The 27,876-nt window shown below is 41.6% G+C and overlaps 2 protein-coding genes across 3 annotated transcripts; one reads left to right on the top strand and one right to left on the bottom strand.

Moving 5' to 3' along the window:
• Nucleotides 1-9,053, top strand: ccn4a (cellular communication network factor 4a). Its single transcript, XM_033636502.2, has 5 exons — nucleotides 1-272; nucleotides 3,559-3,847; nucleotides 5,466-5,720; nucleotides 7,516-7,709; nucleotides 7,812-9,053. The coding sequence occupies exons 1-5, from the start codon at nucleotides 225-227 to the stop codon at nucleotides 8,109-8,111; spliced, it is 1,086 nt and encodes a 361-aa protein (XP_033492393.1). The 5' UTR covers nucleotides 1-224; the 3' UTR covers nucleotides 8,112-9,053.
• ndrg1a (N-myc downstream regulated 1a) lies at nucleotides 8,653-27,518 on the bottom strand. Of its 2 annotated transcripts, XM_033636500.2 has the most exons (16): nucleotides 27,360-27,518; nucleotides 20,709-20,780; nucleotides 19,033-19,068; nucleotides 16,247-16,352; nucleotides 15,768-15,888; nucleotides 15,387-15,449; nucleotides 15,227-15,287; nucleotides 14,512-14,598; nucleotides 13,710-13,766; nucleotides 13,518-13,621; nucleotides 13,332-13,388; nucleotides 13,176-13,227; nucleotides 12,526-12,573; nucleotides 12,009-12,044; nucleotides 11,630-11,681; nucleotides 8,653-10,218 (listed from the first exon to the last, which is right to left on the bottom strand). In XM_033636500.2, exons 2-16 carry the CDS (start codon nucleotides 20,760-20,762, stop codon nucleotides 9,962-9,964), a joined length of 1,191 nt encoding a protein of 396 aa, XP_033492391.1. In that variant the 5' UTR covers nucleotides 20,763-20,780; nucleotides 27,360-27,518; the 3' UTR covers nucleotides 8,653-9,961. The 2 variants fall into 2 exon arrangements, with proteins under 2 accessions (XP_033492391.1, XP_033492392.1); XM_033636501.2 differs by lacking the exons at nucleotides 19,033-19,068; nucleotides 20,709-20,780; nucleotides 27,360-27,518 and adding an exon at nucleotides 17,067-17,210.
• Nucleotides 27,519-27,876: the final 358 nt, after the last annotated feature.

Raw genomic sequence — 27,876 nt, 5'->3', positions numbered from 1 at the left:
CTGGAGGGAAAGAGAAAGAAACCGTCCCCTGTCAGAAGTATGCGGGGCTTACGTCAGCCCGGACTCTTTATCAGGCTGTCAGCCCCGGTCCGGACGCAGACAAGAGGTGCGCTGAGATGACAGCGACGGGACGAGGATGTAGCACACCTGCGGGGAGCGGCGTGTCGCGCGTTTAATAACGGGACTAATTCTGGATTCAATGCATTTGCAGTTCCTCACCAGTGATGAGTTGGCTCCTGTTGTGGATTCTAACTGCAGCCGGGATTCAACAGGTGGGATGGAGAATAGATCAAAAATAGCCTTTAAATGAGCAGTTTGCATATCTAACTTACTGTCAGGGTGCAGAGGACATTATACATCTGCTGCCCATCTAAAAGACTCAGTGTTCCTGTTTACACAATACTGTAAACTTCCAGCAGGGACTTCTCAGCAAGTTTTCTTTTTCTTCGAGTTTTTATTTTACACTGTGTTTCCTCAAAACTTGCTATATGGACTATATGAGTATTTGTATATCTTACATCTTACATGTAGGGACTTCTGGGGTGCTTAAACTTCTTCAAGGTATCTTAAATTAATGCAATGACATGAAAAATGAGTTGGCTGCAGATCTGTAGATGTGGCCCCAGTGCTGCCTGTGCCAAGCTCCCATAACTTGTCACAGGGTAGGCTTGATTAAATGAGCCCCATTATTCCCTCTAAATGTTTCTGAGGAGAAGTGGTTTTGTCATCAATCATCCCGGGGTTAACTTTACAGTGGGAGATGTTGGCAGCTGCCACACTGCAGTCTCACGTCCCCATCGTTTGTTATGTTTTAGTGCCACCTCGTGGTTATGTAGGAAACAGCATTTTTATAAATGGCCTAATTAATGCACATCCTCTTTCCACAGATCCACATCTGTCAGTCAGCTTTTGGAAATTGGATGCTTGAGGAGAAGAAGCAGTTATTTATTATAAGGAAATTGCAGTATTCTCCCAGTTAAACAGCCATTTAGCAACTGGAAAAAATGATTAATTTAATACTTGGCAAAATATACATACATATATATAAATATAAAGATTTCCCTTTCACAATACATTGTGTAAAAATTAGGTCATGATAATACATCATCTCAAATAAGATGATGTTGTCACAAAACTTGAATTTCTAACTTTGATACAATACCTTGAAAATATCAATATCCGATACAACAGGGCAAATAAATAAATAAATAAAAATCTTAATTTAAAAGTAATAATAACAAGGATATAACATGACAATGACAACTTTTCTAATTTTGGTAAGCAGCAGAGAACAGCAGAATAACTGCAGTAAACATTAACATTAAGAGAGAGCAAGAAAGGTCAGCAGGTACCGGTGTATTGATACTGTAGAAAATAAGTATTGCAACAGTTTCAAATATTCAGAATCAGTATATATTGATAAATCAATATTTTTCACACTTTCATAGCATCTTTTACAGTAGGCTGAGACTAGGGGTTTAACTGTTTTCAGCCAGGTTTCCTCTCTAAATTTAAGAAAAAAGTGACAGTTTGCCCATCCCCCCCCCCCCCCCCCCCCCCACCCCCCACCCCCCCCCCCCCCCCCGGCCTTTTTTGTTCTTTGTTTTTTCAATGATTTCCCACTTCCCTGAGGAAGGGTTTGTCCTTGCCTGTGCACAGATTAGAGGTCATCCGATCTGGCGGGAGATAAAAGATCAAACCAGCAGGGGAAGAAAGATCATCAGTCCTTGCCATCACCAAAACATGACAGCAATTCAAGGTCACACTGGAAAACATTCAAAGAGATGACAATGTTGGAGGGTGGTGCCACAATTATCTTAACATAGAAATACAAATGTTTTGGGATCACCACATAATTTGAGTGTCTCGTTTAAGTTTTTGTCAGTATCTGTTTCTGTAATTCATTTAGTGCTCTGCTACTCAGCCCTTTCCAGACAGCAATTAAATACTTTTAAAACAAAATCATGAATTTAGTCAGCAAAGACAAATGATTTCAGGCTGATGACTGCATTAGGCGTAGCCCATGTTTTCATAATCAACTTATGAAACTCCCCCCTCTCTCTCTCTCCTCTCTTCAGCTGTGTTTGTATTCCTCCTCTAATTCCCTGTAAATTAGCCTGATAACAGCGGGCTAAATTAACTCTTTTGATGAATTGCATTGTGGCACGGCTGTGATTAAAACTCATTCATCTGCGTTAACTTTCAACACCATGCACAGCAGTTATTATTATGACCATAATTCCACTGAAGTGCCAAGAACAAGCTCAGGGATGTGATGCAGCGTATACGGCTTGCATAAGATGATTAAGCATTGTGTCCTCACAATTAATTGCGGATTAAGTGGGCATACATGTGTGTGTGTGTGTGTATGCATTTGTCTTTCATGGGTCAGAGGCTCTTTACTAAAGTGCAGTGCTCTGAGCATTTGGATGATATTATGATTTATGAGTATAGAGACAATATTGGACCTCCCTGTTTAGACAATGTGGCAATGATGATGGACATGGTGTCTGCTGCAGCTTTAGTGTGTCTAACTCATTCCCACTGTGATTTATTATTATGTCATGAAAACTGACTTTGCATTTTTCCCATAAATATTCCATGTTAGTTTTAAGGATGAATTCATTTGTCAGCTTTTATTTGCCTGAACAGCTAATCTTGATGTCTCGCTCACTCAGCAATGACCCAGAGATCATCCTCTGGCATTTTCTCAAGAACAACATGTTCTCATTACAAGCAAGATTAAATTTGGCTTCCAAATGTGATATCTGTCATCATAAAAACACATACTAAATCAAAATAAGACAGGCTCCCTCTGCGGAGACTCGCAGCATCCACTGCCCAAAACTAACCTCCAAGTGCTAGGCTGTTAATGCGGCTCATGTGGCCCGTTTCAGCGAGAACATCTGCTTTCAAGAGCCGTGGAGCTGTTGATTGTGTCATTTTGTCTTCACAGAGCAGCTTGTAAGAGTCAAAAGACAGTGAGGATGGGCTTGTTGATTAAGTTTCATTGGCAGGATTTTGTAACTGTTCAGCACAGTTGCAGATTTTAAATATGATGATGGAACACTTCCAGAGTGTTAAGTACATGCATGTCATTGATTTGATAAGATTATGTCCACTGGGTGTTCCATTCATTTTCAGAGGCTTAATTGATTTATGTCACAGCGTGTGAGCAGATGTTAGCAGGCTGTGTTTCACCGTGTTGGAAGTGAAACAGAGGTGTTTGAGACCGGTAGGATCAGCAACTTTGTGGTTACCACAGAGTGCAGGATATGAAAGAATTCAGGATTACGGATATTAAGAATATTGCCTCACCACATGGGGTCAAATACCTTTCATGTAATAAAAGATGGCATTTTGATTTTGCTGAGAGAGTAGCTCCTGAAGCCTATAACTTTGTGTGATCAAAGCAAGGTTCATTAAGGTGCATTCAGTTAATAATTGCATATTGAGAAGGCAGTTGGTCATACTGTGAACACAAACATTATATGTCAGTGTTATTTTTGTTGTTGAGACTGTATTTCAGGTCTAATTTGTCCACTTTTCTCTCTCTAGGCCTACTCCCAGAATTCCACTGCCATGCCGCCTGCCACAGCCTTTACATCCCCAGCTGCGGACCTTTACAACCGCACGCAGTACTGCAAGTGGCCCTGCGATTGCCCCAAGGTCACCCCTACTTGTCCGCCGGGCGTGAGCCTCCTTATGGATGGCTGCGACTGCTGCAAGACCTGTGCCCGGCAGGTGGGCGAGGTGTGCAACGAGGCAGACACGTGCGACTACCACAAGGGACTGTACTGTGACTACAGCTCGGACAAGCCTAGGTACGAAAAAGGATTGTGTGCATGTAAGTGTCACTCACCAAAACCGACAAAACAAACAACAGATTTTACACTGCAGGTTCTATCTTATATTCTGTATTTGAGTAGAGCAGGTGTTTGCTGCCATATCAATACTGGTTGTCCTAGCAACAATACAGATGTCACTCATCCAGAATACTGATGCATTTTAATGCTGTCTGCTTGGCAGCACAGGCAGCAGTAAGCCATTCCTTCATTTTCTCTGATTTTTGTTTGATATTTCAGTATTTTGTTGTTGCATTTTGACAACAGATATTCATGTGCAGAGCTCTGTTAGCTGTTATCATAAAGGGCCATCTAGGTCATCTGTACAAGCAGCTTAGTACAACCCATATTTACGTCTTATTGTTCAATGGGAACGTCAAGTGGCCATTGTGATTATGACAGGAGCCAAGGAGGAAGTCGGGTGACGTAGTATAAAGAGCAAGAAAGTCCAGGCAGGAGGCAGGAGTTCAGGGTGGATGGATGGCTCTGTCACTACCAATCTGTACTATAAACCCGATTTGTTCAGGTCCTTTCCCCTGACCAACGGGCTGTCCTAACCATAACCATTCTAGGTCAATGTGTAACCCTAAGGCAAGCTTTTTTTTCTGGGATGGTGAAGGTATAACCCACCCTACCCTCTTACCCTAACAGATCTAACCCCTCATGCCTAAACCTAACTAATCCAGCCAATGAAAGCAACAAGTACTAACCAGTCAGAGGTAGAGTAGGACAGGTCATGCCTATGCCATCATAGGAAAAACAAATTGCAACCATTAACCTAACTATCTTTGCACATGCATAGATAAGATCAGGTTTCCAGTACAGATCAACTAGCGACAGAGTCAAACAAACACAGGACTTTCACCCAGGAGAGCACTGTCTGTGTCCAGCGTGAAATGAAAAGTCAACATTAACTTACTTAACATAACGTACTGAACATTGGTGAGGTACATATGTATTTACAAACTTAAAAGTTATTTAACAAACATATTTTAACCCAAACCGTGATCTTTTCCTAGACCTTACGAATTACTTATGGTTTCAAACCACGTGGCTTATGGTTTCAAACCAATGGCAGCTGTTATTGGTCATATATGTCATTTTTGGAGTCATTGCAAACAATCTGTTCTGTCACTTAGGCATAGGGATGTGTTGGATATCCTGTTGAATTAAGTCACTTCAAATGCAATGACCATAATGCATGTCCATAAATGTGATGTGGGTCATATAATAAACCACATATTGGGGTGACTTGCTGACATCAAAACCCTGACTTTCACTCGTTGGGGCTGTTTACACATGGGAAATAATATCCAACTCAATATCCAACACCCAAAATTATGCCTAAATCTAATTTAGACTATCCACTTTTCACACTGAAATGGTCACTTGTAATGTATTTTATATTTTATTGTGTTATCATTCACAGCATTGTTATTGTGTGAGATCAGCCTGAAACAATAAGTGTCAAACCAGAAACACATTCATCCTACAATGTCACAGATATTACCTCTAAGAATATTTAACTCATAAATGTTTGACTGTAATGTAGCTCTCAAGTGTTTGCAGTGTGCCTTGCATGTCTCTACAATATGTGACCGCTTGTCGTTTGTCCACCAGATATGGTGGGAACGGGCTGCGAGCATGATGGCGTGATCTACCGCAACGGGCAGAGCTTCAAGCCCAGCTGTAAATACCAGTGCGTGTGTGTGAACGGTGCCATTGGCTGTGTGGCGCTGTGCACCGAGTCCCAGCCTCCACGGGTGTGGTGCCAAACCCCACGGCGGGTCAAAGTCAAGGGACAATGCTGTGAGCAATGGATCTGTGATGAACCCAAAAGAGGGCGCAAGACGGCACCACGTCACGCAGTAGAGGGTAGGACGCCTTGGTTATATACACACTAGGGTAGGAGGGGTGATGTATTCTGTTGCTCAGTGAAGTTGGGCTTTATCTTGCAAACTCCTCTTGATCTTTTTCTTTTACACAATTCCCAATAGCACTGCCAAATCCCCTAATTTCCTTCCAGCCCACTGAAATGCATCACAGTTCACAGTCTGAAAACATCAAGGCGAGCGAAATCAAAGGGATGCTTCAAGTATTGTAAGAGAACACACAAACTAGGTAATGCGAGGGAACAAGCCAGTTGTTTTAAAAGAATCATTGTCATCGCTCTAAAAGCATGGTTATGTGAACTTATTCTTAGGTTCAGGAAGCTTTTTAAAGCACTGTGATCCGAAGTATATAGTTAACTTTGTTTATGAGTAGATGCGGTTCTCTGAAAAAAAGTTTGTCAGAGGCCAGGAAATGCAAATTATTTCCAAAAATCTCCTTCATGGCCTTTTATTTACATATATTTTCAACTCTCTTTGTTTCTAGTGGATAGATAGCTTGGATTTGATAAGTAGCAGCAGCTGTGTTTAAGATTGCCAGTACAAACATCTGCAGTTATGTGAGTACAGTGTGTAGTCCAGGAGGATCATGAGGTTTGGGTGTGTGTGTGTGTGTGTGTGTGTGTGTGTGCAGGGACAGACCAATCCTTTCCTGTGGAAGCCCTCACAATGTTTTTGGGTCATGTCCAGTTTCCAGACCTTTATTGCAGCAGTGCTGCAGAGGGATCAGTGTGAACGAAGATCTCTTTGTGTTGCATAAGGATACAAATCAGATCCAGATTACGAGGCGAGCACAATTTAAAGATTTTGATTAAAAACAGAGACAGTAGAGGCGGTGCAGGGTTCCTATGCTTCTTTTGGTAAATGCTTTTCTTTTGGGGCTTCTCTCTGTTGTCAGTTGAATTATTGTGTTGATATCTTCATTTTATGGGTTTTTATTTTGTTGTTTCAATGTAACTTTGCAAAAAAAAAATAGGTTTTTGTCATATTCAGACAGACAATCTGTGAAAACAATCAAACTCATCTGCCCACTCTGTTGCTTTGTAGCGCTTCTAACAGCCTTACTGCATGGAGATTAAATCAACAAATCAAAGCAGAGGAGTCTCCAATGCAGCTGTTAATCATGTCAATGACTCCATGAACTGTGGTCAAACTGTCAAACTAGGCAGCGCTGATCAAACATCAATCAAGATTCTGTTACTGCCTTGCCTATTTCTCACCTAAAAGGTTTTCGGAAACATATTTTAGTGTACTGTTTAGCTGTTAAATGAGGAAGCTGGTCGAGCTGGTGGGTAGTGCTTGGTTCTTTAGTTTCCAACTGGTGGCCAGGTCTCATTTTACAGCTAAACAGTACACTAAAATGTGTTTCTGGAAACATTTGAGGTGAAAAACAGGCAGTGCAGTAACAGAGTCTTCTGTTCATATTTGATCAGTGCTGCCTAGTTTGACAGTTTGACCAAAGTTCACAGAGTCATTGACATGATTGACAGCTCTGATTGGTTGTTTTTGGTGCACCACTGTAGATTCTAGTGATGCCACTGGAAGCAGTAGGGGCATGATTTTATTCAGATGATCTGTCTCATGTTCTTCTTTCAGGATAAAGTAACCATTTCAGCAAATATGACAAAAGGTTATTTCTATAAAAAAAATACCAACTGTAGCTTTAAGCTGATATGACACAGACTTTGGTATTAAACCAAGATGTATCAGTGTGTATCAACAATGAATTGTAACCAGTTGTAAACACACTCTATTTACCTTATGTCTCTATGCTGATCCAGCCCTCACAGCTGAGACCAGGAGCTGGCACAAGAACTGCATTACCCAGACTACCTCATGGAGCCCTTGCTCAAAGACCTGTGGCCGCGGCCTGTCCCTGAGGATCTCTAACGCCAACGAGCAGTGTGAGCTGGTCAAAGAGTCTCGCCTTTGCAACCTGCGGCCCTGTGAAGTCGACATCACCAAACACATCAAGGTAGTAACTCTTAAGCAGTCAAACGATGATTTAAAATAAAATTAAAATTGGATGTTATAAAGGTTCCCAGACTTTACGCCTTTCTGCTCCTTCCTTTATCAGCCAGGGAAGAAATGCCTGAACATCTACAGGGAGGAGCTGCCCTCAAACCTCACCATCTCTGGCTGCACCAGCAGGAAGCCGTACAGGCCCAAATACTGCGGCGTCTGCACAGACGAGCGCTGCTGCATCCCCTACAAGTCCAAAACCATTGACGTGGAGTTCGAGTGTCCTAACGGGATGGGATTCACCTGGAAGATGCTGTGGATCCAGGCCTGCTTCTGCAACCTCAGCTGCAAGAACCCCAATGACATCTTCGCTGAGCTGGAGAGTTACTATGGTTACCCAGAAGTCGTGAACTGACAGGCGGCAGTCAAGCTCTCTGCCCTGTGGAGGATCCCGACTTTCTTCTGGCTTCTTTTTATTAAGGAATGTTTTGTATTTGTGTGATGTGTGTGTACAAGGGATTTTCTTATGGTCTTTTTTCCTATTGGAAAAATCTGTAAATATGAAATATATATGTGTCTCCAGATTGGATTCATAAAGCATGGTGTGCTTTTGAAGAATATTTGAAGAACTACTTTGCAAATGAAAGAAAAACAATATTCAGTCAGTGAGTGTGTGAAACATTGAAGGCTTAATTTATTTGTAGCTCTTTGCATATGTCATAACATATGTAATGTTCTTGAGACGCTTTCAAGAGCGGTCAAACATTGTCTGTCTTTAAACTCACAAGCCAACCACATAGTAAGGCTTTAATGTAGATATTTTCTTTATATTTCATGAAATTAACTTTATAGTAAACATTAAAAAAAAGCAGAAAAAGACTGAGATGCCAAAGACAGAGCCTCACTTCAGGGACCACGTGTCCACCTATATGCAATAATGACAGGATCAGGGAAGATCAGTTACAAGTTTTTTTATTGTCATTTTTTTAATAAATACAAACTGTTATGTCATTTTAATGCTTTTCTACAGCATTAGACAGTTCATCACATCTTTACAAAGCTGTGTATGTGTTCTACAAAGCAGAATGTTGCTGTAGTGCAAGTAAAATACAGGAGTAGAAGGAGTCGGGTAAGTTCTATGGCTATCCTCGTGTTAACATGTGGACCGATTACTTCACACACCCCAAAAAACCACAACCACATAGGAGCATCATGTCTAAAAAAAAAATTCCATGGCACATCTTTGTTCCATTGTGCTTGATTGCATAGAAATCATCATTGAAAAAAAGGAAAAAAAAAACATTTTGTCTGAAGCCATGATCCATTAATAAAGCATACAATGTAAAAGCTTTTTGAATTTTGTATTTCAGAGTGTTTTGATTAATGACAAAGCATACAGCCATGATCGTTTGATTCCTGAAAAAGATTTACAAGTTTGCCAGTGAAAAGATGAATAATCATTAAAATAACAGCTGGTTTGGGAAAAAAAACCTCAAGGGTAATGGATATTGGCATGGTGAAACAATATTATTTGCTGTATATACATGATACACTTGAAGTCTGTCCCTTAAATGTTGAAAGTTACATTGCAATTTGTGAGGCAAACTGCCCTTTTCATTGATCCAAGTGCCTCCCCATTCTCTCTCCACATCTACAACTCTGCTCCTACACACATACGACAACACTTCAGACATGGAAAATAAAGAAATAAATGATCAAACAATTACAGTGAGAAAAGAAAACAGTCATTTACAGTCAGGTATATTTGAGAAAGCTGTGTCAATATGGTAAAAATGGATACAAATGGGATGAGGGAACACAGAGATTGAAATTAAAACATGTTTTTATATGTATGAGAGATTATGAGAGATACATGTACAAGCTGGTGTAGCCACAGCTTTCTCCGACATTCTCTGCTTCGGTGTCCCAAAATGCTGCATTGCCCCTAACTACACATGCACCTGACCGAGGAGCTCAGGAGCACGCTCTGTTCAGATGTGTTTGAGTCCCTCGGACATAACAGACATACAGTTGACCCTGACGTCACACTCGTAAGACATCATATTTTTAAATTGTTGCATCTCAGCTGCACTGAATCATCTACATTGTGCGTTTTTACAATTCCAGGTTAACTATCTTAATGTCCCTCTTCACATCTGTGTGTATGTGCGTAGGAATGTGTGTGTCTGTGTGTCAGTTAGAGGCAGCGCAGCACAAACCGAAGGGACCTTGAGAGGTTTGGGTGCCTGGAGAGTTAAGATCAACTTAGCAGGACACTTCGGTGGACTTGGGCACGGCTTGGTCCACGCCGCTGTTGCCCGTGCCATCCATGGAGCCGTCCGTGTGGGAGCGACCGCGGTTCTCGGCCGTTTGGCTGCGGCTGCGAGCGCCCTCGTTGGTGTGTGAGCGGGAGCGGTTGCCATCGGCGGTGTGTGAGCGGGAGCGGTTGCCATCGAAGGAGGTGACGCTGGAGCCGGAGGCGGTGCGGGAGCGAACCAGGCGGGTCATGCTGGCAGCGGGCACTGAGGAAGGAGGGAGGAAGGATTTAGTAAATGCACTGTTGACTGAAGATTACTGCAATGCTGCCAGGAAAAAACTAAGTTACTCAAGCACATTTCTGAGGCACTTTTACTTCACTTGAGTGTTTTAATTTCTTGCAGTGTGTAGGATTAACATGGATCTATTGGCAGAAATGGAATATATTTAGAATTATATTTTCAGTAGTGCAGCCCAGAAGGGACAAACCAAACACTGACACTAGAGAAGGCCTTTTGTGTTTTTATGGTGGAGTGAAGGCCACTGTAGGCAGTCTTGTGAACATTCACACCTCACAAACACTAGCTTACAGTTCAGTTCACACAGTTTAAAATAAACTATTTCACGTTCATAGTCCCAAAAAATTAATCATTTTACGTTCATGTCATGTTTTTTTAAAGAAAAAATTATCTTGAAATCACCATTCACACGCAGATATCTATCAAGACTTGTTGGAAGCTTCCCTGGTTTGGACCCAGCCGGCACAATTTGCATAGAAAAAAAGGACTGGACTGATTTGCGCATAATAGTCCTTCGAATATGAACTTATGAAGTGGCTTCAGCAGTGCTGGTAGCTGCGTTGCCTAAAGTGCCATTAGCACTTGCCAAGAGGAGGGAAACATGTAAAACAACAGTGTTGCACTGTGTCAGCATGGGTGCCTCAAAACCAGCCTTGTTAACTCTCACTTTCAAGTTCATGAGTTGCAAAGTGATGCGTTCAGTTTACCGTTCACTTAAACACGAGCACATTAAATGGACATGCTCTTTTAGCGCAATCATGCGCAACACTGACTGTAGCTTCTCCTACATGCTTGGATCGGGAGCGGTGAGTGGAGGGGTATTCAGATGGTTGCAATCTGCAACCTAAATGCAAGATGCCACTAAATCCTTCACACTGGGCTTTTAAGAGGGAAATGTACTTTTTACTCCACTACTGCGTACATCTGAAAGCTATAGTTACTAGTTTTAAAAATCTATAATGAGCCTAAAAAGTACAATTTAATGTAACACAATAAATCAAACCACTCAAAAGTATATAAAATATGTAGAATCAATTCAACCTCAACCAACTACATTAAAATGCTTTGAATTAAATATTTTTACTCGAGTGATACTACTTGAAATCTTCATCCACTGCTGAGCATGATGATGCTGCACACTATAGTGCAAAAAAAAAAAACATCTGAAGTTGACCTTACGCTGAGTTCAAGTTAGGCCCCAGTGAGCACAAGTCATTTATTAACCAACACAGAGGTGAAGAGGAGAGTGTGGGTGAACTCTGTTAACACTCCAAAAGAATTTAAGTACAATGTTTAAAAAAATAAGTTTATGCAAATCTAACCTCAACATTCCTGAGAAGTGACCAAGGTAAAAATACTGCATGTTTTAAATACTTACTGTATCCCATGCCTTGAATGAAGTACTTGAAAGCTTCTGTCAGTTTGGCAGGCTGCAGAGAAGGAAAAAAAATGGAGATAATTAGTCCTCTTGTCATTAATTATCACACTTGTTTACATACTCTATCTCTCATCCAGCAGCTTACTGCTCAGGGTCTGAGATATGACAGCTGCTGTGAGCAGGTGCTGCACAGGGTGGAGGATTACAACCTGACAAGTGTGGTTCATGTCTGCCACTTGCTAATGCTCTTAAGTGCAACCTTCTTATGCCATCCATCCCGTCCACCTGACCCTCTGTGCCGATTATCCAGCCCTGCCCCGCCTGCTCTACAACACTACCAGTGTCTCTGTTTCTGTCGCACAAACACAGACATACACACCTGGTCCACCTGGGGCATGCCTCCGCAGTCTGCCATCTGGAGAGAGGAGGAGAAACACAGAAAAGGCTATTAGCATTTAGCATGCTGGCGCTTGTACATTCGCACAGCAGTGGGTCGACACACGCCCCATTACCCCCCATTTACACAGTCCCATTTGAACACGCCGAACACCTTGTCCCTGCCACCTCAAATCGGTGTTCCTCTAGACCCTGAACAGTTAACCCCGATAAATGGCATCCATTTTAGCTCTAATGGCCATTTGGTTTCAGCGGCGGGTCATAAAAGGTTGCCACAGGCCGACACAAGTAGGTCAGCCGCAGCAGATTGCGTGCTCAGAGGTGATACACATACGCACGTCGCCTCTGAGGACGCATACAGCTTTTCTACCCCTGGTTAATATGTCACTGAGTAAATGCTGAGCCACTGGAATCTTATCAGCTGATGCGTGTCCATCAAGGCTATTATAATCTGAATGAGGGTACGGGACATGAGGGCGGCAGATCGGAGGCCATCTTACCTTAAGCAGGGTAGTCTTTGTTGGGTCCAGCTTGGTGTTGCACTCAACCTGTGGGTACAAACAAAACACATATATTCAGTAAATTATCTTGCATGATCAGTCGTATTTTGCAGGTTGAATATATAAATTGTTGGCTAAAATAATTTATTCAGTTGGATCCCCGTTAGCCACTACTGAGATAGCAACTACTCTCTCTGGGGTCCACACACGTAAACACTGGATTATAATGTGAAACAAATGTAATTAAAAATCCAACAAAACAAAGTACAAAGCATTTAAAATGTTAAATTGTGAATCTGGAAAAAAAAAAGTACTGTATGTACGCATGTAAATCGCTTGCAATGGCTAATAGGTGCTAACAAATTGGTAATGCTGTTTGGGGGATTTGGCGTATAAATCTTTTAACCTTTAAGAGATTAAAACTACGCCATGTCACTTTAATTCTGTTCCCAACTTTGTTCTCGCTTAAATCATGTCCTCACTGATTGAACCTTGCATATCTCTTGGGCTTAAATGGGTGACTGGAGTGAATGGAAAACACGTCCAGCACAAGTTAGCTAACGGTTAACGGGGGTGGGACGTCTAATCATTTGCATTAGATCCTTGTTTTTAATGCCTGTGTGAAAGACTGAGATTGCGTATCAACTCACCACAGCCTCCACAGCAGGAGAGCTGTCTCCAACCACCAGCAGAGAAGGGCACCTGGATAAAGGAGACACACACAATAACGTATTTAATATGATATTGTGATTCATACTAAATACATGGCAAGTGATGCTGATGACTGTTGCTTGATGACAACTTACTTGAGGGTTCTGACGTTGCTGCCAGGGACCGGCCTCTCAATTTCCAGATCCCTCCGACTGTAAAGAGAAGCATACGTTACAGAAAATCTTCTTATTTTACTTAATCAAATGTTAAGATTCTGCAACCTTTAGCATCTCATGTTGTACTTAACTAAGTGTATTTCCAGACAACTGTGTTTTCTTTACCTTTCGTAGGACTTGACAAAGAGATGCAGGTTAAACTGGTTCATGGTGTTTAAGATGTGGTGGCGATATGTTCCGATCAGGTCCTGGTTGTGGTGGATCTCCTCCTGTGATGACCAAACACAAAATCTGATTAGGTCGCTGGGACCCAAAGACCTTGAAAAGCTGTGACTCAAAGAGAGTTTGAAGGTGTACCTTTCCAAAGAGGTGGGTGATGATCATGTCAGGCTCAGCATGGGTCCAGCCGCTGATCTGAAATCAGACATAAAAACTACATTTAGCTTTAATGCAGCGTTTATGGTTTTGTGAGCTCTGCCAGTCCAAAATTCTTAGTTCTTAGTAACTTCTTGTGATGTTTAAAAGGACAGTTCACCCAAAATCTAAAATATTTTTTTCCCCTCCTACCTGTAGTGCCATTTATCAATCTAGATAATAGCAGTTTCATGCAGGAACTATTTTCTTTCTACCAAACAACACCCATCACCGTTTGACCACGCAGAAGGAAGTGTGCATCTACTGCTAGCTCACTTAGCCCCACTGAGCTACCTAATGTTACAGCTCAGCCCAGGAGGACCCCATTAATATTTAAATCTCACACTGTCACGAGCCTCTCGTCCACGAGTAGATGCACACTTCTGCACAATGATACGGTTGGGTGTAGCTAAGTAGATAGAAAATAGTTCCTCCATGAAACTGCTCACAACAAGGTCTGTGGACTATCTTGAGTAACCGGGGTCATGATTTCTAGAAAGTTGAGTTTTTCAGGTGTTTTTTTTGGTGCTTTGAGCACCACAAGCTGAGTGTCATCTAGTTCCATTACATTCGAGAGAGGGCAGACATCTCCACAGCTCATACCTCTAACACTCGGCAACTCACACCGAAACAATCAAGATTGATAAATAGCACTACAACTCTTTATTTGGGGATTAACTATCCCTTAAGCTAATTATTTTAAGTTTGTTTTTTTGTTTTTTTATTTTTTTTTAAAGTTTGTTACCTTGTGTGCAGCCCAGTCCATCCATCCCTCAGCACATGGGTTGATGTTGATGAGCATCAGCCCCTCCACCATGGTCGGGTAGTCCAGCTGAAAACACGCAACACAAAATTAGTGATTTGTTACTGTAACACACAATGCCATGTTTAGCTGAATATACGTGCAAAAACTGTGTGCTCTCTCTTCAGGCTGCCAATGTTTTGGAGTATTTTAAAATCTTAATGTCTTTAATCTCATTAAGGCATATTCTGGATTAGGCTTAGTTATTTTTATGCTTTTGGACAGCTCTTGGGTTGTTCTCTGTTGCCATGCGGGTTATTTTTAGGATGTCGTTTACATTATGACATACATGTTTTTCTTTTATAATTAAATTTCTGTTTAATTTGGTGAGATATTCTGTGTTACAAAGAAAATTTCCTTCATCATAAAAAAAATGCAATAATGTACACTTCAGTTGCAGAAAAGGCTGCAGCAAGGAGTTAAAAGCTGTATCTCTGTCAGCCATGTGTCAACAGAGTGAGACTTCCTACTGAGCACAGTGTTAGTGTTGAGCTGATCTGGAACATTCCTGAGGCTTTTATGGCTCAGCAGGCTCAAGCAATAAGCAGCACTATATTGCCAAAATGAGCAAAAAGACCAAACACATTAGCTGGCTCTGCTAATCCTAAAATGATTAAAACTCATAATTATTAAGCCTGATTGAAGGGGGGGGGCTTACAGCGAATCTGGTCAGAATGTAGGCCCCGGCTCCAATGCCCATTCCGACAACACTCTTCAGCCTGCAGTCAAACATACGCGGATACTGTTAGAACAACAGGTTAGAAAAAATCTTAAATGTGAGTGTGAAGGGTTGGGCTGAAAACTGCAGCTGAACATACCCAAAGTGCTTCAACACCAGGGGGAGGGTCTCAGAGACTTGGTCCATAGATGGGTACTCATATCTAGAAAACAAAAAGCGTATTGTTCCAATTAATAATTGACAATTTAATAATAACCTCTATCTAATCACTGGCCTATATTGCTCTTTGTTTTTGATATTAGCCTGGAATAGACATCTGTGTCTCACTATCAGGTTATCTCAGGTTAACATGAGGCAAAGTCCCACCATCAAAGCCGCGATTAGTCTGAACGAGATAAACACCTGTCCCTGAAACACACTTGTCAAATTAGGTCGTCTTAAGTACATCCGCAGCGATTCACCTGCCGAGTCAAAGGTCACAGACTGTTTGGTATACATTAAGCGCTTGTGAATGGCTCACCCAGTGGAAAAAGTGTTAGCTCCCTCATGCTGCCCGGGGGCGTCTACGTGACACACAGCAAAGTGTTGCATGATCTCTGACATGTCTTCGTGGTTGAAGAGCGGGTCCCAGCAGGTTTTGTCTGGAGGGAAAAAAATCCAAATACAAGGAGTGAGTGATACTTGGCGGATAAGCAGAAATGACCTCACATAACCGGAGAATACTTTTGTTTAGCATAATGTGCAGGTGTCATGTTTCAACGGCTTACAATATTTGACACCATCACACACACACACACACACACACACACACACACACACAAAATCAGTCAGTACGCTCAGAAGAGTTTAGATAGGGTAATGTAATAGACTTAATGATATAAAGTTAGCCTGGTGAAACTAATCTGGTCCCACGTGGTACAGTAATTCAAAACACCCCAGGCTTTAGGCACAACAACAGATGTTTCACCTAGATTGAGCTGAATAAGGAGTTGAGCTTACGGTTCAGTCCAATGTCATGGAAGGTGAGGATGACGGGTCTGTCAGTCTTGGGAACCCCCTTCATTGTGCAGTGGACTCTTCCATAAGGAGTCTCCACGTCATGCTCCTAAAAATGCAAAATATGACCAAGCTTAGATACAATTCTGACAAAAATTCCAAGCAAACATATCAAGAATTTATCTTAAAGTTAAAAAACATGTTGCATATCACAGTATATTCAGCAACAGGTTGATATCTACAACCTGAATGCATCTGCACCATTATAAATGTAATTAAAATTCATCTGTAAACACAAAATAAATTAAATTAACCTTACAGGATTTTCCATTTTTGCATTTCAGTTTGCAAATGATGTGTACTATATTATTGTCTTTATTATTAACTGGTAAACATTTAATTTTGTTAATATTTGTTTTTTTTTCTTGCGTATTTTTAAACCCTTGTTACGTTGTTGTGTTGTTTTGTTGTAATACTTCTACATACCAGCACAGTGGTCTGATAGAAACAGCATTTCAATCCTCTGTCTTGTATGTATGGCAGAATTGGCAATAAAGTTGCCAATTCTGCCAAATGTATTAATTTTCTTAAAGCCATTAAAATGCTTTCTTTCCCTCCAACCAAACTACAAAACAGCCAAACCATTTATTATCTATCCACTTGTTGACATCCAGTCCCTTCCTTCCTCTAAGCCACAACACAGACATCTAAAACTATTATCTATCCAGAGCTGACACCTGTTCCACAACTCCAGCAGCGAGCATAATCCCACAATTCACTGGAAACTACTCAAACATTTCATTAAATCCTTTCGTCTACTCACGCTGACTTCAATCTCAGCAACAATCATTTCCACGTCAGAATCCTCCAGAACCATGTTTGTAGGAGAGTCCAACTCTGCGTGCTAGTGAAACAAGTATAGACGCTGTAGTGGCTCCCTGAGCTATAGATCCAAATGCTGGTAAGCCTCTAAAGTTGTTTAGCCCCGCTCTGAGAGCTGGGTTTTATACCCCCGCTGCTTACCAGCTGGCCTAAGCCCCCAGCCTCCCATGGTGCCTTGCAGGCTGGTCAAAACAAGCTAACTCTAGATGGAGAGATCCCTAAATTGGATCAAGCAATGTCAGACAGAGAGGGCATTGGCTACTGCGTTGACGTGATGAGTACGTATGGGTGCGTGATCAGTGGGAAAACATGCTGGATAGATGAGAGGGGAAAACAGCAGCCATTATTCGGTGACATGTGGGAAAACACTTCCAAAATAACAGCTGGACTGAGGATCCTTTGACTAAATCCTCAAGTGTGACACAGCAGCAAAAGCTAGAAAGAGCTTAAACTTTTAATGACAGTCATCAACAACTCCAAAAAAACACTCTGACTGATGTAATAAGGAATACAGACAGACCAATATGTATTTCAATATCAAAGTTTAAATTCTAAATGTGTGTATTTTCCATAGGTGTAGATTTCGAGAGGGACACGCCCGCCTTAGTATTTCGAACATATGCATTTACCTAATCAATAAAAACATGATAGTAGCAGAGGACTTTTGATGAAATTTAGGACATTTCCACCATAAACAAAAAATTCACCAGAATGCAGGAAATTAAGTGTCTGAAACTCAAAATGTCCTCATAGAGGAACCCAAACCAAACACTGTTGTTATAGAAGAAAAATGCTTGCGATACATTTCTGTATTTTCACCACAAAAATCAAACTGTTTGTGTGCAGACTGAATCCTACAAAAACAAAAACGCCTGCCCTATAGTAACCTGACCTGTAGCTTTAGCACTCTGTACAAGATGACCTATTGGATGGTTTTCAAACCAGTTTTGACTGCATGGGATCTGCCCTGGAGGAAAATCCAAGCAGACGTATAACCTATTTACTGGGCACCGAGTAAACATCTAAGGATTCACCACGCCTCACTCCACCCACCCTCCACCTCTACTGGACACACTCCCGCACATAGGCTACACAGGCGAGATAATCCTGTAAGGCGACATGTGTAAGTGCATATGTATTTACTATGAATGTCAAGCGTAAAGCACTGATATTGCCACCCCCAACTCATCCTACGTCACTAATAGTTGGAAGCTTAGCTGCAGCAGCGATATCAGACACTTGCCCTGGATACGTCAGGTCATCTAAGCTGTCAGTGTGACACCAGAAGGGCAAATTAGCTTTTGAGAGAGCTTCGTGAAATATATCCACCCACTAGAAAACCCCCAGCCTCACACACTCTGATCTCTCAGACTGGAGCCACTGTGTCTGAGGCAAAGGTGGGAGAACATATTACTCATGCCAACACTGTACCTTTTAGATCAGCAGGTTGTTTTACTGACTGTGAGGGTCTGAGCGCTGTCCAAGGTGCTGAGAGGCCCCCAGACTCAGCAGCACCCATATACCATCCATAATGTGTGTGTGTGTGAAGTGAAAGGGTTGATGCACTGTAGCTGTGTCATCTGTCCAAAGTGTGTTTGATCACTTACAGTAGCCGACTGAATTAGTAGACGCCCAATTGGATTTCAGTGTTAATAAAATCACAGCGGATGAATGGTCATCACCAAGACAGATGAGCCGCTGCAGCAACTATGTTATTTAGTATTTCTTATTATCCACCACTAGATGGTACCAAACAAGCTCAAATACTAAGATATAGAATAAAACCATCTGCATACACAGTCAGTAATCAAAATCATCTGTCGACACAGCTTTAAATAATAAAGCTGGCTTTACAGCTGGCGGGAATGATGAATGCTGGATGTTATTTCGTGTGTCTGCAAACGTACCTTGACGACGAGCTGCAGCACAGCCTCTCTCAGGCCCTGCGAGGAAAGAACAGAGTAATGAAAATACACAACTAATGCAATTACATTGTAACATGCTATAATCTAATATCCTGAGGGCGCCATCCTGTCACTGAATGTATTTTCACATGCGTACAGTGTGTCCTGTGTCGTGTGAGGCACCGAGTTTCATTTCAACTGTACAACTTTGTAGTTGTGGACAAAAGGTCAGGAAACCTTCAGAAGTTGTGCTGCGCAGGTACTTTCACACAAACCAACTCGAGTTCACTCATTGAGGTCACTCACTCATGATTAGAAAACTCTTTCTTTTTTCCACTTTTAAAAGGAAGATTATGTTTTAACTTTGGGCGAGGCAAGGTATCAACATTATAGTGATATTGTGATATGAGACGAGATATTGGCTTAGATTTTGGATATCATTATATCGTAAGTGTTGTATTTTCCTGGTTTTAAAGGCTGCAAGTGATGTCATTTTCTGAAGTTACCAGACTGTTCTAGCTGTTCTATTATTTGTTTTTACCCATTCTGTCATTATATCCACATTACTGATAATTATTTATCAAAAATCTCACCAATCGCCAATAATCAACCCTACAAAATCTTTGTAATATATTTGGTAAAAAATATTGTGATATTTGATTTTCTCCATATCACCCTGCCCTCATTTAACTTCCATTTATCTGTCTTTCTATTAGTTAGTGTTTTATTTATTGTTATCAATTAGGGTTGCAACAGTATGAGATTTTCACGGTACCATAACCGTCTCAGAAAATTTGTATTTCTTCTTTCCTATTCCATTTTTGTTTCTCTTATTTAACCTTATCTTATCTATCATTTATTTACTCTTTACCCCATAAGATCCTCTGGTTTCCTACCTCACCTGCACATTCTCTAAACCACTGTCTATTTGGAGTGATTTGTACTGAATCTATAATTTGTGCAAATAAACAAAACAAAACAAAACAAATATCGCGGTTTCACTATATCATGGTATCACAGAATTTACAGTATTATCAGTCAGAATGACCCTTAAGGGAATGAAGGCTTGCTGTTGGTTGAACAAATGTTTTATTACTATAACTAAAACCTGAAAAAATCTTGTTAATGAGAGTATGTGTAAAAAAAAATCTCCCTTTGAAAATAACTAAAATAAAGTTGAGTTTCTTCATCCAGTGTCACTTTTTACAACATCATAGATGTTTATATCAGCATATACCTTGAAACCAATACATCGCTGCAACCCTATTATCAATATTATGTTGTAGATCCAAATCCAGGTCCACAATTATGACTAGCTAATTGTGAGATTAAGCATTTTATTTCTTTTTTTTTTTTAGTGAACTGCTACATTTACTTAAATAAAACAAACCCAGTACATATATCCCATGACTGCATATCACTGTATGTATCTTAACACAAATCCAGGTGAAGAATGAAGTATTTATAATCATGTTTATTTGTGCACAGCACCTGTGTTATTCGTTTAAAATGTGCACAAATTCTTTCACGCAGCAATCTGATTGAACCACAGATGTACTGATGAACCCCACAAACAACCTATATATAAATCATGCAAAGCTGAGCAATATAGCACTCAAGCAAGTTTCTGAGAATTCTTTCCAGACACTATTTGTCTTGGCTCTGTTCAGAATACATACCGGCAGCTCCCTGTCGACCAGCAGGGGTTTGGACTCAACCTGGATGTCATCCATTTCAAAGAGTAGCAGAGCCTGGGTATCAGAGAGATCAGAATGATTAGTCCGTGACCGGTTTAACCTGTGTTTCAGACTTTTCCAAATGGAAGACGCTTCAGGTTATATTGGATAAAGTGTGGGGAAAAAAAGGGCTTGTACAATATTTGACGTTCCCAGACTTCAGAAAACACACAGGTGTGTTCTTTTAAATGAACTAATATGTTAGCATTTTACACAAGGCCCTTTTGAAAAGGTGTGGCAAAGGTTGACTTGCAGACAATAAAATGAAAGATTGCTTAAACTTTGGGGTGGGTGTGTTTCTTATTTACACAAAGCTCATAAAATGAGACAACAGGCATGATCACACTCACGTACACACACACACTACCACAAAGGAGTAGAGACACATGAGCAGGCAGAGACTGGTGTTCTGACCTGCACTGACATGTGGACCACGTAAAGGGCCACACCTGTAAACCACTCACAACAGAGACACACACACACACACATAGAGAAAGTCTCACAGACAACCTGGAAGACAGGGTACACAGGCAGGCAGACTTGCGTGTCTCACCAACAGATAAAAAGAAGGTCGAGTTGAGGAGGGAGAATAGAAGAAATGTAATGCCACACCCAAGTGTCGATACATTTGAGTTTGACGTTGATATTTGTTTGAATTTAGGTTATGATGTCGGGTGACCAGAATTATATTAGCATATTTCTTTTACTTCTACTTTGCAAAACATTGTAGTTGCTGATCTACCGCTGCCTCGGTTGGTTAGTGTCTTAGGCAAAACTGAGATAAAATTCTAAATTTAGTGTACACTTACACTCATATTGATTTTATACATGGGTCTTTTTAGGTGGCTAAAATACGTTTTGCTCCCAGACTTTTACTGTGGCCACAGCAGTGTATTGTTTAGCCTTGTTCTTTGTAGATTTGGTTTATCAAAGACGCAACACAGTATATAAACAACAAGCATTAGAAATGTCAAATAGATCAGACCTTTGTGTCCTTCTTAACAGACACAAAGGTCATTAATCATTATGGCTGCAGAAATAAACAAGTTCATAGAGTTCACATATCTCTTCAACTCAAATAAATTGCCAGTTGTCAACCAGGAAGTGATGTTATTAGTGCGATATCTACATGATTCGGACTATAAGGTGTGTGTTCTTTATACTATGACAGCTTTCGCAATCGCAATATATCACCTTGCTAATAGGGGTGTAACAATCCATTGATTAGGATCGATATATCGATTCAATGATAAGCGATCCAATATCATCAATCCATATCGACCATATCTTTAGCACAGGCTTTTATTTTGAAAGTCTGTGTCACTGTCAAACAGCGACAGGCAGAAAGCAAGCAGCCAAGAGAAAGATGAAGAGGATAATGTTATGTACTCGTTATGTACAGAGCACAATGCGGTACCTAAACAATGCTGTTAAGACAAAACACAACAAAACATGACATAACATTACCGGCCTGGGTAACCTCTCACTACAGCAACATTAGCTGCTCTGTCCCAACAGTGTTCGGCTGAAAAAAACAACATGCATGCAGACTGAAATTCAACCGAGCTGTTCTGTCAGTAGATACAGTCACTTAAACAAACAGTGGGTGAGAATAATAATAACGCCACAGGTCATTTGTTAAGCTGTGAGTGGAGGAAAAAAGTCTGCTAGCCGCTGGGCTAATTTATGCAATGTAAACATGCTAAAGATGATAATGGGTGACTAGCAAAAAACAATTGTTTTTAGTCTCTAAACCTTGACAGTTATTACTGAGCTGAATTTTATACTTGTGTTAAATAATGTTGTTGATCCATGTTTTATGGCTGTTTTGGAGAAGTTTGCCTTGAGGGCTTTCAGCCAGACAGACCTGACGTTTTCAAAAACAGATGATGGTTTGGGTTAAAATGAAAAGATCTCTTTCAGAAGGGACTGTCTGGCAGAAAGCCCTGAGGGTTAACTTATCCCATGTGCTGCTTTATGTGTGTTAGTGGAGTTAGTCTAAAGTAAACTTTGCTGCACTTAAGCAGTTGCAGTTACTTTTTTATGTGTCTTTTATGGTCAAAAGCAAAAGAGAAAGGGGTGGCAGCTACTTTTCAATCAATCAATCAATCAATTTTATTTATAAAGCCCAATATCACAAATCACAATTTGCCTCACAGGGCTTTACAGCATACGACATCCCTCTGTCCTTATGACCCTCGCAGCGGATAAGGAAAAACTCCCCAAAAAAAAACCCTTTAACAGGGAAAAAAAAAACGGTAGAAACCTCAGGAAGAGCAACTGAGGAGGGATCCCTCTTCCAGGATGGACAGACGTGCAATAGATGTCGTACAGAACAGATCAGCATAATAAATTAACAGTAATCGGCATGACACAATGAGACAGAGAGAGAGAGAGAGAGAAAGACAGAGAGAGAGATGCAGGTAATGACAGTAGCTTACAACAACATTATTGAAAGTAATAATATTATAGTTATAGTTCTGGCTACTGTGGTACAATATGTTGAAAGTATGTATTAATATCTGGCAGTATACATGTGTGACAATAGTCATATGTGTATAATAACAGTAGAAGTATGACTAATGACTAATGATAGCAGCAGCAGCAGCAGGAGGCATCTGGCAGGACCACGGCAGCAGCACAACCACACACGTCACGCTGTCCAGGCACCGCTGTACTTTTGTAACTGACTGTGTTAAATGGGCAGATAATATCGATCACAGGCCCCTAAATCACATCGAATCAAAATCGTAGACTTTGTAAAATCGGCAATGAATCAATATGATATTGTATCATGACGTCACTGGTGATTTACACCCCTACTTGCTAACAGTATCGCAACACACTGACTCATAATGCCTGTGTTGTGATTCATGTCGTATTGCCAGATTCTTGCTGATACACACCTCTCTACTGAAACATGCCTAAAATACTGCATTGTGGCCAAAGTCATCTACACATGCTTTCTGAAGGCAGAGAACTCCCAGTGCTAAAAACTGAATCCGTCCCTCCCTGGTAATAGTTTCAAGACTGGGAAAAAAAGAACAAGAATGTTCTGTCCAGGAAGAAGAGAGGGAGAGACAAACAGAGAAACCTAAAGAAAGAAAAAGGGGGGGGGGGGGGGGGGGGTGAAGAGAAGCCAGGCGCACAGACTGTGCTGCGGGTCATGCTGGAGGAGAGCGGGCAGGCTGCGGCCCTGCATGCAAATCAAATTAGCCAGTCAAGAGGGCTCTTTGTCCACTGGCACCGGTGACTCCTGAGAACCAGGGGCCTGCCCTCCTTCAGTGACCCACACACACAGGAAGCAACGGACACCCTGGTTTCCATCAATACACCCCAGCCTCTTTTCATCCCTCTGCTGGCTTTCTCTCATTTCTCCCTTTTCTCTGTTTGTCTTGGTTTCTGCTTGGTTTCAGTTGCTATGTTTGCTCTTTCCAGACTCAGTCCATGTGTTTTGTGCTCTCTGTCTCTCCGTTTGTCTTTGTGCACAGCCACAAGAGACAACTAATCAACATCGACCTACAGGACTGCAGTGTGGCTGTCGCAGTGAGAGGTCTTTCAGAGGAAATGATTAATCGCACTTCAAATGTGGAGATGTCCGGCAGAACATGCCTTGGACACACACACGCACAAGCACACACATGCTCCTTTGACTGGGAGAAAACAGACCGGAGCCAACCGGATCTCACAATAGCTCTGAGGAAGAGGAGTATCAAACAACAGGTTCATTTTTCTGCCAAGGCCTTCAAAAACATGGCCGCCATCGCACTGCAGGAGCTTTGTTGAGGGGGACAAGAGGTCAGCCCCCGTTGAGATTCCACAGCCATGTGAGAGAAGTCATGTCCATGATGTTGAAAAATGAAAGGCCGTTTCAGATCGGGAAAATGGAGTGAAAGAAATCAGCTCATGCTTCAACGTGGGGGAATCCTCTAAGCCTATTTTCAAGTCTATTTGCAAACACTGCTATGTAAAACCTGACTGGAGAGCTCATTAACATTGAAAGCAGAGAGCAGACTTCCTCTGAACTTGGCCACCTTCACCACATGTTCACAGGTTGGCAGCACAGGGAGAGCCTGGCTGGGGAGCAGGCTGAGGCAACTAGGTCACCTGCTGTTTACACCAAGGGTATGCCTGCTCGCCTCGCTGAGCTAATGTTTCACCTGGTCAAGAGGAGCGCAGGGAGGGCGTTGTTTTAGTTCAACCTCACAGGAACCTAATCCCAAGCAATGAGATATGAGTACTCCTGTCTCGGCACGTCTTATGTAATGATTAGTCAAAGTAATTTCATAGACGTGGAGTTATGTCAAATGACTGCCATGGAAGAACATTCAAAGTAAATTAGTTTCGTTTATCAGATATGCCTAAAAACAAAATATAAAAACGGAAGTGTTGTGTGCTGCTGCTGCAACGGGGGCTCTCGTTTAACTGGCTCCGCTCCAAATCTGGCTTGGTGTCATGGCATGGCAACAGTCACACATTGTCCTCGACCAAGTCAAACCAGTTTCTACATGCATATTCTCTATTGAAACTAGTGTGTGTGTGTGTGGTTTTTTTTTTCTTTTTAGAAAATGTCAGGCTGTGGGGAAGAAAGCAAACTATTCACTGAGACAGCTCTGGTCTGGCAGAAGTGAGACTGTGTTATGCAATCACGAACAGGAAACAGTGGGAGGATATAGGCCCGGGATGATCCAAAATGTGTGGTCCAAAATCAGCTGCATGAATAGTACACACTCTATACTTTTCAGTTTCACTATTTCTGAAACAAGATTTGGAAGTAAACATTTGTTGGCTGACAACATACACTGGGCTCTCCATGCTTGTACCATCTAATTGATAATCCACTGCGCTTTCGACTAACAATAACTCCTATGATTAGGTTTTACATGTTGATTCCTGAAAATCTGACTTTTGGAAAATCCAATGTTTTCACTTGACAGCGTGATAAAGTGGCTTGAGCTCTAGAGAAAAACAACAACACTGATGCGGGCCTACATAACACATTAGTGCGTGTACCGCCACTGCAAATCCAAAGATGTGACACACAATTTAAGCCAGAACATCCAAGTTACAAAACAGCATGAGCCCAAACTCTTTCTCTGTTCACTGAGAGAGAGAGAAACATATGCACTGATTAGATTTGAACAGTGAGTCTCAATTTTAGGGAGTCAAAATCAAGGCCAGGCCATCCTTCCTCCATTGCCTCCATATAGATTTAAATCCACGAGTCCGCGGCTTCCATCTGCAGAAACAATGATTGCTTCCCTAATCTTTGGGAACTCGCTTAATCTGTCAAATCCCTGGTTCGGAAATATCAGCACAGCGGCAGCAGGCCCGCTGGACTAAGCTGTCACAGACCTACATTTTCAGATCGTAAAAAGATATCGAAAATGTGGGTGTCTCCACTGCTACAGTGAGTTGGAGAGTTAGGGGGGGTCAGGGTGATTTGAGAGGATCACACCATTACTAGTTCAAGCAGCTGGTGTTGTTTATCATGGGATGCATTCTTCTGTATCAGCACTGCAGACGGCAGTCAGCAGACCTCCTCAGATCAGGTTCATAATCTTTCAGATGGGATTGATGCTTGGATTTGACTCAAAATTTGAATTAGCTGGAAAAAAATATACACACGCTGAAAGCAGGTCAGGATGCGGAGTTGTTTTAGTAGCAGCCAGCAGAAGACAGGCTAAATTAATAAGCATTTTTTCATATTTCGACTTAGCCAGTTGCACTGTCCCCTCCCTCCCTCCCTAGCCCCTCTTCCCCGCCCACCCTCCTGCATGTTGTTGTTTGTTTTCTTTATATCAAGGCTAGAGAGCAAAGAGGATTTGTTATGCAATTATGGCTCTCATAATATTTACAACTTTGTCCCCCCCCCCCCAAAAAAAGCTTGCTGCCTTTGTGTGAGCATGCCTCCAGTGTCATGTGTGAAAAGCAGTGTTTATTTATGATCAGGTCCCTGTACTGACACACAGGATGTGCCCTGCCTTGCTAAAAAAAACTGCATGCATAGGTTTAGATTTCAGGGAGACACGAGGGACACATCTCCCTCAATATTTAAAACCTCCCCTATGATAAAAACATGGAAGTAGAAGAGGACTTCATAAAGACGGTTACACCATGAACTGGTGCAGAAAAGGCACAAATTGGTGCATAAAAATCACCCGAGAACAGGAAATGAAATGTTTGACACTCAGAATTTTCTGGTGCCCCCCTTTTGATATGTGCCCCCCTCAATGTTGAAAAAAAAAAACTACACCCTTGACTGCATAATTTTAAATACAAAAACACAAACAAATGCGCGCCCAAAAAGTTCATGCACATGTAGTAACTCTTGTTTTGCATTTCCTCATATGCACCAAAACACATTCTGAAAATATGAGTTGCTTTGCTCTATGTGTTGGCCTTTTCTATTGATTATGCTTGAATAAAGTTGGCATATCTCAACTGAAACTTAAAAACTGTGTTTCAGTGGAGTTACACTGCCAACGCAAGAAAAACAACGTGCTCCAAAACTACCACGCAACTGGGAAGTGAGCGCCCAGTTCCCCTTGTAGAATAACTCAAACAGCTGTATCATTTGGAGCAGAAACCTACCTGTGGTTTAAACTTGTGATTGTCCTGAGATGAACACTCCCGAGATGAAAAAAAGTCCAAAAAGAAAACTTTTTCTGTCTATTCAAAGAGCGCAGATTGTAGCAGTGTCGAGCAGAGGCGTTGCTTTGTTTATAACGTGCAGCACAAGGCGGATGTCTGAGGGAATTTTTTATAAAGCCTTGGGGGTGTGCAGCCCGGCCCACTTTCCGCCGCTGCTCTCTCTATTGGGCGACGGCAGCTGTGAGGCCGATAACGCTACACTACTCTTTCCAGCGGTGGCATGATGAGGAAGCTGATGACAGCGACTCGTGGGTGAAAAATACTCAGGAAGAGTCGATTCCCTGCTGCATGACACATTTCCAATACTGTCACAGTGTTGCCCAACTGCCTGTGGATTCATAGTGACTTCTAACGCTCCTTTAAGCGCTCACTTTTCTCTTCTAAATCATTTCCCATATGGAGATAGGGAGGTGTTGCTTCACACTGGTGCAGACAGAACAGTTAAACTGGGAGTGAG

The sequence above is a fragment of the Epinephelus lanceolatus genome, chromosome 16 (assembly GCF_041903045.1).
Source record: "Epinephelus lanceolatus isolate andai-2023 chromosome 16, ASM4190304v1, whole genome shotgun sequence".
In the NCBI taxonomy this organism is placed as follows: Eukaryota; Metazoa; Chordata; class Actinopteri; order Perciformes; family Serranidae; genus Epinephelus; species Epinephelus lanceolatus.
Note: the sequence above shows the minus strand (reverse complement) of the source record. Positions and strands in the feature narration are given on the sequence as shown.

Excerpts from the sequence above, each read along its gene's own strand:
- ccn4a (XM_033636502.2), top strand. The coding sequence starts at position 225 with ATGAGTTGGCTCCTGTTGTGGATTCTAACTGCAGCCGGGATTCAACAG. Across the intron at positions 3,848-5,465 it reads CGAAAAAGGATTGTGTGCAT|ATATGGTGGGAACGGGCTGC; the intron begins GTAAGTGTCACT and ends TTTGTCCACCAG. Across the intron at positions 5,721-7,515 it reads ACCACGTCACGCAGTAGAGG|CCCTCACAGCTGAGACCAGG; the intron begins GTAGGACGCCTT and ends ATGCTGATCCAG.
- ndrg1a (XM_033636500.2), bottom strand. The coding sequence starts at position 20,762 with ATGGATGACATCCAGGTTGAGTCCAAACCCCTGCTGGTCGACAGGGAG. Across the intron at positions 15,288-15,386 it reads CTGGTGTTGAAGCACTTTGG|GCTGAAGAGTGTTGTCGGAA; the intron begins GTATGTTCAGCT and ends GTTTGACTGCAG. Across the intron at positions 14,599-15,226 it reads ACATTCTGACCAGATTCGCT|CTGGACTACCCGACCATGGT; the intron begins GTAAGCCCCCCC and ends GCGTGTTTTCAG.